The following is a 15,397-nucleotide window of genomic DNA, read 5'->3' as shown; positions in this document are numbered from 1 at the left end:
CTACAAGTTAGTTTTCAGATCAAGATTTTACAAATGAAAGTGATCATAGGCCTATATCATACCTCGTTACAGATCTAACAAGAGTATATCAAATATTTAAAATGAGCTCAACCTCAAACAACGATAACATTTAAGTGTTTTTACATGTTAATGCATCAATAATATTGGTCCAGTAATGTGGTAATGTCATGCTGACAGGGCACATTCAGACAGACACATAATCATAATTTGCTGATAATACTTTTGTACTTTTACTCAAGTTCGTTACATTTTGAATGACTTTTATTCGTAGTCGTTCTAGTCTAGTACTTTTATCTTAAATCATGGAATACTTTTTCCATTAGTGCAATTTCCCAAGCATTTGTTACGCTACATAGCAGAGCTGTGAATTACTGGTTCAATGTCACAGCCTGTACCATTGTCATTTGTCATTTCAAGTCAAGTTCATAAAAGATTGTGAATTTATACCTGAGAAAACATTAAAGCATAAAAACAATAAACATAAAATATATAAAGTCTATGGGTGTATAAAAACCTGAGAGCAAGTTTTGAGTATGTCAAACAAAAACATACATATCAACATAACACCACACATATAAGCAAAGTAGCAACCAAAATTAAGATGACTAGGTTAATATCTGCAGGTTATGTTACTAAGTTGTATGTGAGTGCTGGGAGGAAAGGTGTACAACAGCCTGGGAGAGGAAGCTGTGGCAGGGATCAAACTAAGACTTATGATGATGGAGGTCTTGCAGTCTGATCCCCTACCGTTCTCATACCAAATAAATAACAAATACAGCAGGTCAGGACAAATACTTTGGTTCATCCCAGGATGTACTGTTGACTAAGCATTGGGTATTAAATATTTCAAGGATTACTTAAAATACAGCGACATTTTGTAGGTGTACGTGACGTAAATAAAGTATAAAGTATCGCATTCACTAGGAAGATTTGATGTCCTTTGCACTGCAGTACAATCAGTCAGTGGCTGGTTCAATGCGGGCAATAAAATAATTTAAAAAATTAAGAAAAGAGCTGAGGTCTTGGTGTGTGGTAAGCCTTTCCTTTTTGAACAGTTTTGCATATACGGGTCATGTTTGGTTGTCAGCAACCTACACACAAGTCAGTGTTGGAAATACAGAATTTAAAAATACCTATAGAGTATATATCCTTGTTCAAACATACAATTAAAGATTTCATATGAAGCAGGTTGGTACAGATGAAGCAGACAGGGCAAAACTCTTTAGCTATGTTGATTCTGTATCGTCTACACAATGTGACAGACATTACAATGTTAGAATGTTATGTTTAGTCTCTTCAACAATTAGCCACACTATTTATGGTCAAATTAGCATCTGGCTATACATACATAATACTTGGTTTGAGTTTAAGACTATGACGCTTTCTACAAGTGAATGTGAGTGCAATTACTTCAGTAGGTTCTTCATAATACTTATTGAAGAGCCCCTGTAGCCCCCACCAAAGTGGTTCCAGTGATTCAGATAGTGAACGAGTTGGTAAAGCTGGTTTCTCTTTGCAAAGCCTGGTGCTTGAGGAATATTTTCATGGTAAGCAGAGTGAAAAGAGCTGTTGAAGCCACCAAACATCCCCGCGATACCCAGCTCATACTCTGAGTGGCCGTAGAAGGAGGCTGGGTCAAAGATGACTGGGCCCTCTGCACACTGCGCCACGTTGCCTCCCCATAAGTCTCCATGGAGGAGAGCGGGGACAATCTCCACATCTGTGAAAAACTGAGGGATCTTCAGCTGGAAATAAAAGACACAATAGGTAAGTTGTTCTGTCAAAGCATTTATACGATCACGTGTGTAAAGGATGTTTTGTTTCTGATGAGGTCACGGGGAGGTTGCACCTGTAGCTTGGCCCATAGTTCTCTGGCCTCCTTGTCTCCATACGATTTCTCCACCATGTTAAGCTGGTGCTGCAGCCTCTGCTGGGAGTAAAACATCACCCAGTCATCCTGCCACTCATTTTCCTGGAGAGGTAAGGGACAAATGCAGTAAGGACTACCGTCACATCTTAAAGATATAGACACCACATACTTAGTATACAGCCCAGTATACAGACACAATACTTTTCTTTTTACCTGAGGTAGATATCCACAGCATGTAGGTACACTGAAGCCAAATTTTTCAACAACCGCCACCTCTGATTGTCCAGCTCCTTTTCCTGTGTACAGTCAAATAAGTTATGTTTAATCAGCAATAAACTAATTTAAATTATAACAGTTAACTGGTATTCACTTTAGCAATGACAAGAGGATGAAAGATGTTTTTGTGCATTTGTCTACATGTACGAAAGTTAGGTTAAGGTGAATTACCCACTGTCTGCTGCTCTTTATTTAACTTTTCCAACTGTCTCTTGTTGTGAACATGCAGATCTGCCAGCTGCTCTCCTAGGTGCTTTGAGTACCTACATTGGATTTGAAGAAAATAAAGTATTTTGTATTTTTTTTTTAAAGCACAAACTACACTTGCACAACTATGTTTTCATGTTGCCCTCTACTGATACAGTGCTGAACAAATTGAATGAGAGAGATCTTACTTGGTAAGACCTCTCATGTCCAGATGCTCCATCACAAGTACACATCCTCCTGTGTCGAGTTCAATCACCTTCACAGGCTTGGGGACTTTAACAGTTTCTGTCTTTAAAATGGATTCCAAACTGGCCATCTCCCCATCAAACATCAATTTGGCCTGAATCAAAAAAAAGAATCATCGGATTTGGGCTGGTGAGCAGTGCAGTGGCACATATCTTCAGTACTTTGCATTGTGCGTAATAAGTACTTAAATGGGTCTCCATCGTAATATGTGCACACAGTACAGTGCCAGTCTATCTGGCTTTCAGAGGGTGTAGCTAGCGGGTACCAGCTAAACACACGTCACTGTAATAATCTGAAACAATGATGATAAAATACCTCGCTCTTGTGATTTATCTTCACAAACACTCTCCCAGTGTCAGTATCATAACTCTGGCCCTCGCTTATACATCCTCCTCCTGAGTGACCAGTGGACTTCAGCATGGCGGTGCCCAACTCTTTCTTTAACTTAGCTTCCATTATTATTTCCCACAACCAATTATTTAGTGGACTAATACTAGCACTAACACGCAATCAAGCGCCAGAAATTCAGTTTAGTTTAGTTCCGTGGATGTTGTTGTTCTTCCGTGATATTTACACGTGATTCCTACTTCGTCCTATCACAGGGACGTATCACGGTCATGTGATCGTCGCCATGGTGCCACATGAAGCTACATCGGTCACATGCTACCACTGTAGCTTCAGTGGCCTTCTGCTGCAAAACCGAAATGAGCAGCAATGACATTTGTCTGCTTCTCGGAGCGACTGGTGTCGGAAAAACGTTGTTGATGAAACGTTTACAAAATATCCTTTTGGCCTGAATGCTGAATGTTATCTAAAACTCGTGAAAGAAACTGTAAATATAAAGTGTTGTGTAGCTAGCTTCACTAACGTTAGCTAGCTAGCTAGTTTAGCCTGGTAAACTACTATAACGTTAGCGAGTAACTAACGCAATACACAACCGTTAACTAAGTAACGTTACATTTAAACAATATACTAACCTAAATAACTGAGTTTTATACAACTTACCAAATATATAATATCATATGAACAGTTTATAGCAGCTAATGCACTGCCTCCTGTGGATATTTTTCCTAACAGATATAGTTTACAGCTCAGTTTGCATGGATTAGGTGAACTAGGGGAACCTCCTTCTACTCTGCCTACAGTAAGTAATATTGGAAGGTACTTTTAATCCTGGTTTTAACACATTTGCAGGCTCAGTTTTGATGAGGGGGGCCATCCCTGTAATCCAATCTCTTTAAACCTCCACAGGTAGGAACCAACCTCACAGACCTGACACTGAAGAAGAAGAAGAAGGTGACACTCAGAGAGCTGGGAGGCTGCATGGGCCCTATATGGCCGAGTTACTTCAAAGACTGCTCCTCTGTCATTGTATGTTGTTTTTTTGTAAACAAGCTGCATCTATTTGTGACATTTGGTAGAGGTACACAAACCGACTGTCGGAGTCATTTCCCTGAATGTGTTTTGTTTTCTCACAGTTCATAGTGGACTCAGCCAACATTGCTCAGATATCCTCGTCCTGCATCCAGTTGCTGTCGGTTCTCTCCTCTGAGCCTCTGCACAGTGTTTCTGTGCTTATTCTGTTCAACAAGAGGTAACACTCACATACACAACAATCCCTACTGTCACTTGCAATACATGCAAGCTGTTCATGCCATTGTATATTTTCTCTCCACCCTTTTCCAGGGACATGCCGTGCACCATGAGCCTCGTAGAGATAAAATCACTGTTTAGAATGGACGACATCATTGCATCTGCTACTCAGCCAATCACGATACTGGAGCTCAGTGCCCACACTGGACAGGGACTTCAGGAGGTGCTGAGCTGGTTGGAGTCCATCATAGTCAAGTGAACCATCATCGGTTTGTGATTCTACTCACACATGAGTTTGGACTTCAAGCCTTTTGGTAAAAGATGTCGGTATCCTCCGTGTGCAAATACAGAGGATTTAATGATGTGTTTAGTGTTGGACCCACTGAAAAGATGTTGCTGTATTTTTGGTACCATATAGTGACTGTTAGTAAGGGTGACTGGGGAAGGAGATGTATTGGTGATATCATGGCAGGAGTGAATGATTGTAGACCATTTTACCATTTGTCAAGCCAACACTACTGTAGTTCTTACCTCATGTTAAGTATTAATTATACTGGTTACTTTGAATAATTCAATCCTGCACAGATAAACAGCGAACTGCTTGGATTCGTGACCGACTACAGTGTGATGCTCATGCTCCTCCAAGAAAGGACTACCGGTAGTTTTGTTCTGAAACGAAATAAGCTCTCACACTTAATGACTAGTTAAGTGTGAGCAACACATGAGAGTGATGACTGTAAGTGATGCAGCATAGTGGTATTGAGTCAGTACCAGCAGGGGGCATACAGCGCACACCAAATATTGTAACTGGTACTGGGCGTGTGCCTGGGTTGTGATGATTTCAGAATGAAATGTGTTGATGTCACAGGAATTGAGTAAATAATAAACAAGGAAACCAACTGAAGAATGAGGCAGTGTTCCAATTGTACCCTTATATTTGATGAATCAGTGGTTCACAAGCAATCAATAAAACTCATGATTCATACATTTTCTAATGTTGCCTTGCTTATAGTGAATTCTGAAGCACTTCCAGTCCTCCCAAACTACATTTCAATCAGTTAAACCCCAGGAATTCATTTCACAATAGTAAAATCAAGTACTACACACTGATGTTTCTCATCAGTAACTGTATTGATGCGGCAACATTTCAAGAACCGGACAGGTCTATAGCTCGGGTCTCTTTTAAGAAATCTATTTTTTTTTTTTTTACACTTGTATGTACCAGCAGCAGTAGCCAGCGAAGCCAATCACACAAAACAAAGCTGAGTGAGCAGGAGACTTGTTGACGACTTGAAAAGCCCGAATACATTTGCCTGGTAATTGTGGCTCAGTGAAGCGACAACAAAATATTATCAAACTGTGCTTTTGTGTATGTTTTTTTTCTTCTGATTTCAGATTGCAATAGGTTATGGCCATAAGAATGTTTACATGACACTAATGGTTTCTGATACAAAGATGTTATTTTAGTGCTGGGCAACGATTCAAATATTTAATCGCGATTAATCGCATGGAATTTTTGCGATTAATCGCATTGTTATGGCAAAGTTCAATAATGAATTATAAAGTAGTGTATTGCGGACTTTTATTTAAAAATTACTGCTATATGAACAAAAGGGAAATAACATTTGGTTCACGAGATGCAGGCAGCATGTTTCATACTTAATGTGAATATAATTCATACTTTGTTGGCATCTTATTCTGAAAACCGGATGTTCGTCTGACTTTACTGCAGCGATGTACAGTAGTCCCCAGGGAGAGCAGCGGAAGTCGCCTTTTCTCTACGGCAACCCTGAAGGGACATCATATCTCCAATACAAAACGATAAACATGAGACAGTCTGACTATAGGATGTTTGCTGGCTTTTATCCCACTGTTCTTGTCATCCTCTTGTTGTTATGTATATGTATTTTCTCTTGTCTATATATTTTTTTAATTAAAAAAATGCGTTAACGCGCTATAAAATTATTGTCGGCGTTAATTAATGAATGCGTTAACGCGTTAATTTCGCGTTAACTTGCCCAGCACTATATTTTTTATACTGTGTTACTGCATCATCGACAAGAGGAGCAGGACAGATTATTGCAGTAAGGAGCAGAACCAGCTTGCATCAATCTAAGGGTGACCGTATTATAATACAATATAAAAACTAAGAATAGGGTTTTCATACAAGTCCTTGGGGCTGAAGTTCAATCTGCAGTTAGAGTTATATTTGGAGAGCATAACTTAAAGGCATTACCCCCTTTTTTTCTTAGATATTTTCTCCAGTTTAGTCGATCCTCATAAGAAAGGGTTCTGTGCAGCCTGTGATCCGTCAGTGCTGGCTGAAGAGAAGGGCAACAGGGGCTCAGGGAGGGTCCCTGGCAGGCCCAGGCCAGGCTGGGGGGGGTGAGTAAGTGACACGGGGAGGTTGGCAGGCTGGTGGCTCATAGGCAGGGGCAAGGAGGCACTGTATGGAAGAGAGGTGCCCTGGGGAGCTGAAGAGAGGGCGCTGAAGCCCATTTGATTCAGAGTTAGTTTGGGCTGCTCAGCTTGGAATGGATTGTTGGCTGACGGAGCACTGAGGCCTAAACAGAAAGACACAACAGAACACTTTTAGGTTTGCTTCAACAAGTTATTGAACTTAACACAGAACGGATTTAAATCTAAATTTGCAGCTGTCAAAGCACTTTCCTGGTCTTCCCCCGGGATCACAAACGAGTGTTGCATCTACAGTCAATAATACACGAAATACCTGATAGGAAGGGGTTCATGGTCTTGGCAGGAGGATTCGCTGGGATCAATCTATCCAGGTCTACCAAGGATGCCGCTGTGGGGCCCAGGAAGGCCTCAGGTGTCCGGCATGCACGAGGGCTGGGGGCTGCCAGGCTTTCTCCGAGACGTGACAGGTCAAATATCTCAGGACTGTACTCCCCTCGCCCATTTAAATTCATCTGACCTCCATCCATGGCCTCATCAAACAGATCCCCATCTAAGAGCAGAAAAAGAGCAAATTCTGACAATGCAAGTTCTTGGGATGCACAGAATCACAATGAGAAGAGTAAAAGGAATGTATTGTTCACCTGAGGGGCTTCCAGGTCGGGGAAAAGGTTCCCTGCTCGTTCCTTTGAGGACTGAGAATGGATCAACTCCTGAGGCGGCTACAAACATACCAAAACACAATTTACTTTTATCATTTAAAAATAAATATATCATTTTAAAAACATTTTGGCTTCTCGTATACTGAGCTGTATGAGTGCACGTATCACCTGTGTTGGCAGGGAAGGCCCATTCTCGGCCGGTGGCGTTGAGGTTGCTCTGCGGGTCGTCCCAGGGGTTGACTGTGGGCTCCCATGGTGGAGGGGGGCTGCTGGATGTTGGCGGAGCCATCCAGGGAGGATCTACTCCCGAGGTGTTGCTGCTGCCTACTTTAGCAACAGAGAGGTGAATTAAGAGAGAGAGCGAGAGAGAGAGAGAGAGAGAGAGAGAGAGAGAGCGAGGCTCCCGTTGTAGCATGTGAGCAGAACAAACTGTACTGTGAACATGAAGAATGAGGAGGTTTTAATTAAAAACACAGGACTATTATGGTATTTCTGAAAACTCCTGAAATGAATCAGGCCGCAAATGTTTCGGTCCTCAAAGAGTAAATATTTGATGACTATAATTTACTACATATTATTTACAACTTGGTGCTTAACCACTCCTGCTTTGGTCATGGTTCGCTAACTCGAAGGCTCACCCATGGCGTCCCAGGGGTCTGTGCTCCCCGGACGAGCAGCTGCCTGGCGTGGGACATTGTTCCATCGGGGGTCACTAGGAGGCTGATCGGAGGGCAACGCAAAAACATCTACCAGGTCCATGAAGGCGGTCTGACCACAAAAACAAGAAAAAAAATCTGTCAGTTCAGTATATTGCTTCAACACTCTCAGATAGTTCTCCGATCCATAGTGACAAAGTGATAGTTCAGTTTTAATGAAAAACAGGTTTGAGATTTTCACAGTGTATGTTAATGGTTAAGATGTAAAACCTGATCAGGCCCATTAATCCTGCCCATCATTATTATGTATTATAATTTAGATTTAGGTCCTTGTTCTACAGATGCATGTTCTCAAAACCACAGTAAGCTGCAGTCATATTTCATCACCCCCCCATTGAGATATTCCATACCCCAATAAATCATACCCCGCCTTTAGACTCCATCTCACGTTTGCTGTCCTCCAGAGCTTTCTTCAGCATCGACTCATTCCCTTGGCGACTGAGTTGCTCCTGTCACCAGATACAGACACATGGACGCCGTTGGGCATGACAGCTTCCAGCAAAAATTCCCATATTGTTACATCATACTATATTTATGACTCCGCGACTGCCCACGAGCACAAAGGCCAGTTTTCCTAGGCAACGTACGTACGACCCAGATATAGATGTGTGTGCAATGGACACGAAACCAGGAAATTGAGCGAGAGAGAGAGAGAGAGAGAGAGAGAGAGAGAGAGAGAGAGAGAGAGAGAGAGAGAGAGAGAGGGAGGGAGGGAGGGAGGGAGGGAGCGAGAGCGAGAGAGAGAGAGAGAGAAAAAATGTTGCAAGAGATAATACAACAGAGTGATAGGTACAAAACAAAAAACAAAAAAAAGGTAAGGAAAGGTTTTTTTTTATAGTGGGTGATGAACAGAGTCAGAGAAAATAGCTAAAAGTGGGGGAAAAAAACAGAGGATGACTCCCTACTCCATTTAAAGAACTCAGGTACACATTACATTGTTTAAATCCCAGCAGCTCCAAAACAAAAAGTGTCTCTTTGCCCCCCGGTGACACCGCGGAACCCTACCTGCTGGTGCTCCTCCTTGCTCAGGCTCAGGGCTAACTGGAGCTGCGAGTCCTCATCCATCTCCAGTGCAGGAGGTGCAGGTTGGACTGGGACTGGGACTGGCTGTGAAGTTGACTGGGGAGGGAATTGCAATCAGTATTTGGTCAACAAAGTGTAAATAATGCTTGGGAGGAACTCACAGCACTGAACATTGCATGCAGGTGTACAGGTGTCCCAGGTAGAGTAAAACATGACGTGAGTATCTCATACTACTGAACTGAGAGGAGAGATTTAATGGTTAGTGGGACAGAAGGATGAAGCCTCGTTCGATTAGTCGCTGGAGACAATGACACGTCCTTTTGCTGTTCATGGGTTAAGGGAGGCCATGGAGAGTGAGAAGTACATGCAGGTGTCTCTCAGAGGGGCCCAGACTGGGCAGTGAGGCTGGTTTCAGTGTACAGAGCAACAGGAGATGTGCTAAAGGGCATTAGATGCAAAGGAAGCGTCAGCCCTCCCTGGTCCCAGCATACCTTCTGGGTCTCCTCCTTGCTGAGCGTCATAGCGATCTGGAGCTGGGTCTGTTCATCAATATCCACTGTAGGAGGTGGCTAAGGGTCAAGCAGGGAGGATAAGGAGGAAGACTAATCAAAGGGAAAGGTAAACGCTTGATTTTGCTTGAGTGATTCTTAAGGAAATCTGACGATTTAAGGTGGATCAAGAACAGAGGAGTATCACAGAAACGGCAGTGCGCTAGAATATATATTCCTGTCGTAGCCGGACAGAAGTCACAGAGGGCGGCGGCTGCCCTTGCCATGGAGACTCTGCCAGGCTGTGGCTGCTTTAGGAGTGGATCAATGCACACATCCTGTCTGGCTTCTCACTCGTTATCTCGCAGCTTCCTCATTCTTCGGCATCGCTCACGCCGTTATTGACCACATCAGAGTTGATGATATCACGTTCTGTTAAAGCTTCTGGGAAATGGTGGCCTTCGTAGAGACAGGCAGTTGGAGCGCCTCACCCACCATGACAGACCGTGTGTGTGTGTGTGTGTGTGTGTGCGTGTGTGAGAGAGACGTTTAATGTTTAACTGCAGCGTTACAACATGACATATCGGCTGAGAAGCCCCTTTCTGTCAGGCGCATGTGCTGTAGAGATTAAAGGTTTGTCTGTGCTCACTGTGTGTGTGTGTGTGTGTGTGTGTGTGTGTGTGTGTGTGTGTGTGTGCGCGTTATCTTAGTTAGAGGTACCTTTTCACTCTCTTCTCGGCTCATAGCCAGCGCCAGCTGCAGCTGCAGCTCCTCTTCTCCACTGGTCGCGGGCCGAGCTTGCTCCATGTCTGGAGCAACTCGAGGAGAGGAAGAGGAGGCTACAGAGGAAGAGCAGAGGGGAGAGGGTGTTAAGTGAGGGATAGGGAGCAGAAACATAAACAGATAGATGGAAAACAAAGAAATAAATACTAAGGGTGATTTTTAAAGGCCACAAAAAGAGCTGGCACCCATGTTCATTTTTTTTTTTTCTTCCACTGCCCGTGGTTCAATGGCCTTTGCTGGCATTGCTTGCCACTGCCTGCCTGCACTGAGAACAATGGTGCTCCTGTGTGGAGAGTTGGGGTGGTGGAGGGCGGAGGAGTGGACGATTGGAGTAGAGCCCACCTTATTACCCTGAATACTCTGGGTGGGTCCCAGGGCGCGGGTCCTGGTTTGAAAGAAGGGATTGGGGGGGGGTTGCTGGCAGGGTTGTCAGACTGGGTGTCAGACTTTCGGTCACAAGGCTAAGAGAGGGAAGCAGGCCACACATTGGCAAAATTATGTCTCAGAAACCAATCATTTCCAGTGTGCTGCCCCTCAATATCCTGCGTCTGAGCTGGAATGCTTGCTGCCAATTAGCTGCTGCCAACCTCTTGACCCCCACCCATCACCATCAATCAGCATTCTGTCCAACACTCCAACCATGTGCCAGTGTCCTCGAATCTCCAAGACACAAGTCTGTAGGTGTGACATTGTTGTGGTTGTCCAGCCTGAAAGCTGCCTCCTCCATATGATTTCCCTGCGTATTGCAAGCCCTGCTCCTGTTGAACGTGGCAACTGTTCATGCCAGATGTTTCCACTGCCACACGTTGTCACCGAGAAAAGTATGCGAGGAATATCTACCAAGAGGAAAATGTGTTGGAGAAAAGGGACTTTTGATGGATGATTGGAAATAAAACAGACACTAACTGTGGGCATAGCTCTGTTTAAACCATGTAACAAGCCTCAGACATCAAAGTGACTGATGCAATCATGAAGCCACAGCTCTGCTACTGACTGACAAACACCTTTTCATCAACACCATTAACCACCGCAGACCACAAAAGTATATGGTACACACCAGCCTTACGTTCACGAATGCTACACACAGCTACTTGGTGCTTTTCCACAATGTGTTTTCAGGTTTGAGCTGTTTGCTGTCGTTGATAAGCCAATGACGTCAGATGTCCAAACCCCCTACACACTCACAGATGGATCACTTAGGTCTTATATTATCTTGCCACCTAACCAACATCTCTGCAGTAGCATAACAGATCATACTTTAAAGTAAACATGGTGTCCAGTTGTGGTTTCACAGTAGATTGAGACAACCACACACCAGGCCTCCTCTCTTTTGTAAATCCAGTTTAGCTGACGTGACTGTAAACAAGAGAATGACAGGAATGCGGCTGCCCAACCGTCAGAAGGGAGCAAAACCGAAAAAGCTAAAAGAACAAAGCAATTCAATGAATACTCATCAAGGCTTCGATGTCGGAACGTGCTGCTGGTATTAAAATAGCACACGGACCTCCACAGGTGAGAACTGATTGACGTACAGGTCTCAAACTGTGCAGAGACTAGAGGTATACGCCTGAAAGTGTCGCCATAAGTTGAAAAACAAGATCTATAACATGACATGGGATGATTTATCTGATGAACTTGACAGATGACGGGTCACATGCCAAAGGAGGTATTCAGATGTACTCTCGCATGATTGTGTAGATGTTAGATTTGCCTGCTACTCACAGTGAAAAGAGGACGGCGAGCTTCTGCACATACCATGCTCATCCCCTGCCGCGCTGGGCTGGCTTGTGCGACCCCCCGGGTACGGAGGAGGCAGGGATCCAGAGCCCAAGCCACTGGTGGAGCCCGCCATACGCGTCTTGGTCTTCAGCGCCTGGCTTCTCTCCTTCTTCAGCTTCTCCTCGTCCTTCAGCAGAGCCACCAGTTGCTTGGCCTTCTCCCGGACATTGACACCTTGGTCGCGTCCATCCCGATCCACGTACTGGAAGTCTCTCAGTGTCTGGATGGTGTAAATGTTCTCCCGGCAGTCCTGGGCCACACGCTCGGAGCCTGTTTTGATCAGGTAGTCCAGCAGGGTCAGCGCCTTATAAACATGGCGCCAGTTCTTACCGTGGTCGTTGAGCCGCTTCCAGATCATGCCCATGACCTCGGTGAAGGCCACCACGTTGAACGTCAGGTCTGCGATTTCAGACATGAGCGAGCTGGGAGGACCCCAGGGATCGTTGGAGGTGGCCTCGCGGACCTTGATCTCGGGCTCCGTGAAGTTGTTGACCATGTTTTTCATCTGGCGGCGGAGCGATGAGGTCTGCATGATGACAGTCGTGTTTCCCAGGTGTCAAGAGATAGTCCAACAGCAGGCCGGCCCACCGTGTTGCCTCAGGCGAGGTGGGTCGTTTCAGCGGGAAAATGCAATGAAGTCGGCCTTCTACTGGGAACTGCAGGGATGTCCACGAGTGGGTTTCTGCTGGAAAAGAAATAGAAGCATTCTTGTGTCAAATATTCATGGGGAGAGCTATTGAATCGATAATACATACACACACACACACACACAAAACACCATGTTTAGTGTCGTTACTCCTTTTGCATGAGGTTACGAACAGCACTGGGGACTCCAGCTGAACTCTCACACATTTGTTCACGCTTTAATTGTGTTTGGAAGGAAAGAGAAACAACTCGGCACCTCCCAGCGATGTGAAACACAACACCTGGGCTCAGTTCTCCCTGAAACAACTCGAAGAGACCTGTGCGAGTGCGTACAATGCATTGTTCCTCAGTAAGCAATGATCAGCTTGAACGCTATATTCTTAATTCAATTTATCTCAATATTGTTTCCTTCCCTGGAAAGCAAATATTAGTTTAGACCAAGGGACTTCAACCCAACCTGCCGGTGTAGAAATGTGTTTTACCTTGGAGTGAGGGGGGGGGGGGGGCTCCACCTGTTTTTCTGACCTGATTATATCACCACAGCAGCAGTAGGGCTTCAAAGCATTCAGAGACTCACAAGTGTAAGTAGTCCAACATAATCACTAATAGATTGTATATATATGTGTATGTATGTATGTATGTATGTATGTATGTATGTATGTATGTATGTATGTATGTATGTATATATATATATATATGTATGTGTGTATATATATATATATATATATATATATATATACATATATATATATACATATATATATATATATATACATATACATATACATATATACACACACACACACACACACATACATATATATGTGTATGTATGTATATATATATATATACACACACATACATACATACATACACACACATGCATCGTGTATGTACTTTGCCCTGGACATTGGACTGCTTCTCTGTACACAGCTGAGGCAGTGAGTCAGTTGAACCGATAACCCCCCCCCCCCCAGATCTGTCTCATCTATTCAGCTAAGAACTGAAATGCACTTAGTCAAGTGCTGAGTCATGTGTCAGCATTTCCAAATGTTAGAAAAAGGGGGCATGAGATGAGGAGAGATGGGCTTTAAAATGGCCAATATATACTATGAAATATTTGAATTAGATCAATGTGCCATGTTGATACAGTAATCGAGAAAGTAAACTGAAAACGTTACAGTGTTAACTCTTTAAAGACCTCAGCAGGCTTTGGGGCATACTATGAATACAATGTGACTCATATCAGTCACACCATGAGAGAACGTGCTGTGCTGTGAATAGTAGAAGTGGTAGTAGGAGACTAAATGTTTGTGATGACGAAGTCCCATTATCTCCCGATCCCCGGGGTCACGAGAGAAGGAATACCTAGATAGTCAGTTCCTGTAACTGAACGTGGTAGAAGTGGTGCTTTTGATTCAGCTAATGACAGAGAGAAGTGCTGTAACGGGAGAGATCAAAGAGTGGCAATTAAACCGACCCTTTTGGCCGGGTTTCTAATCCAGGATGCCTCCATTACTGTTGCACTCACACCCATAATGAAGACACATTCATGTTGTGGCTTATCGTACAAACTACTATCACATAAGTCAAACTGATAGCAGCCAGGGGAGGCAGCACACTCCCTCCACCTCACACATCAGTATTTATTCTGCACACAAGACACATTCCTGAGACAAGGAAGATAATCTCTCACAGGTTTGAGTCCTGTAAATTGTGACCTTGAGATGGTGACACACTGGACTCTCAAAGTATTTACTTTGTCTGCTTTCCACTTTAGGTTGTTCAATTATTCTGTGTAAGCACATTTTCTTGTTGAGAAATCCAGCCGAGTGAAAAGTGAGGCCATCATGAGCGAACATTCTTTATCCATAGGGCACTTATAGGAAGCAAACTGTTCCCGGATCAGGCCTACACGCTCGTATGTTCCATTGTGCCCGACAGATGTGTCGACAAAAACCACAGACTGCAAACACCAAAAACCGCTGGATGAAAAACACAGGTTTCGATTCAACTTGCGCCCTTTTTGTCCCAAACTCGGACGACTGGAGCCATTTGTCATGCACGTTGCGTCAAATGGAAAAGGATCGCGTAGGTGAAGTATGTGACCGTGACTCAGCTGTGCTTCAGAGTTTAAAAGTTGAAACCTCGACAGAATAAAAAGAAAGCAGAACAATCGCTACGAACCACGATCCACTTTCCCTCTTACCTTCATGTCATAGCGCGTCAGTGGGGTCCCAACTTGGGGAGGCTTTGGGTGGAGGAAGAAACGCCTCCGCCTCTCGGCATATCCCGTGGAGAAAGGAAGTAGAGTTTAAAAAAAAAGGTATTCAAAGCGCAGAGGAAAGCCTTGCGTGCTCAAAAATGTATCCACAACCACAGCGAGGCGGTGCTGTTTTGTTATCAAACTAAGTTGTGTGCGCGCATATCACAATCCAGGCTTGCAGAGGACACAGCCCCCCCCCCCCGTTAAAATAAAACACACACTAAAAATGGACAGAGAGGGTGGGGAGGCAGGGAGGCCCACTCGGTGCATGCAGAGTCAGACTTAACCCTTTCACTGCCGGGTGGGAAATAATCTGAGCTCACTGGAGCAGGTGATCAGAGCACGCGGAAGAATCCCACACAGGATTGTACCGCACAGCGAGGCGCAAAGTCATCACAGACTGCGCG

At 44.1% G+C, this 15,397-nt stretch overlaps 3 protein-coding genes across 8 annotated transcripts; 1 reads left to right on the top strand and 2 right to left on the bottom strand.

The window, feature by feature from the left end:
• Window positions 1-1,136: 1,136 nt before the first annotated feature.
• fn3krp (fructosamine 3 kinase related protein) lies at window positions 1,137-3,076 on the bottom strand (the record flags this gene model as incomplete). Its single annotated transcript, XM_079282299.1, has 6 exons — window positions 1,137-1,766; window positions 1,871-1,993; window positions 2,105-2,187; window positions 2,339-2,430; window positions 2,563-2,714; window positions 2,936-3,076. The coding sequence occupies 6 exons, from the start codon at window positions 3,074-3,076 to the stop codon at window positions 1,428-1,430; spliced, it is 930 nt and encodes a 309-aa protein (XP_079138425.1). The 3' UTR covers window positions 1,137-1,427.
• A 248-nt stretch (window positions 3,077-3,324) lies between these two features.
• arl16 (ADP-ribosylation factor-like 16) lies at window positions 3,325-5,000 on the top strand (the record flags this gene model as incomplete). Its single annotated transcript, XM_079281264.1, has 5 exons — window positions 3,325-3,402; window positions 3,711-3,764; window positions 3,872-3,991; window positions 4,099-4,214; window positions 4,307-5,000. 5 exons carry the CDS (start codon window positions 3,325-3,327, stop codon window positions 4,470-4,472), a joined length of 534 nt encoding a protein of 177 aa, XP_079137390.1. The 3' UTR covers window positions 4,473-5,000.
• A 136-nt stretch (window positions 5,001-5,136) lies between these two features.
• epn3a (epsin 3a) lies at window positions 5,137-15,154 on the bottom strand. 6 transcript variants are annotated; one of them, XM_079281258.1, is made up of 11 exons: window positions 14,934-15,154; window positions 12,023-12,764; window positions 10,238-10,356; window positions 9,521-9,598; window positions 9,012-9,125; window positions 8,372-8,455; window positions 7,929-8,058; window positions 7,459-7,617; window positions 7,273-7,350; window positions 6,945-7,181; window positions 5,137-6,777 (listed from the first exon to the last, which is right to left on the bottom strand). In XM_079281258.1, exons 2-11 carry the CDS (start codon window positions 12,609-12,611, stop codon window positions 6,491-6,493), a joined length of 1,875 nt encoding a protein of 624 aa, XP_079137384.1. In that variant the 5' UTR covers window positions 12,612-12,764; window positions 14,934-15,154; the 3' UTR covers window positions 5,137-6,490. The 6 variants fall into 6 exon arrangements, with proteins under 6 accessions (XP_079137384.1, XP_079137386.1, XP_079137387.1 ...); XM_079281260.1 differs by having other exon boundaries at window positions 7,459-7,614; XM_079281261.1 differs by having other exon boundaries at window positions 12,056-12,764.
• Window positions 15,155-15,397: the final 243 nt, after the last annotated feature.

Source organism: Melanostigma gelatinosum (assembly GCF_949748355.1).
Source record: "Melanostigma gelatinosum genome assembly, chromosome: 13".
In the NCBI taxonomy this organism is placed as follows: Eukaryota; Metazoa; Chordata; class Actinopteri; order Perciformes; family Zoarcidae; genus Melanostigma; species Melanostigma gelatinosum.
This window is presented reverse-complemented; position numbering and strand designations above follow the sequence as displayed.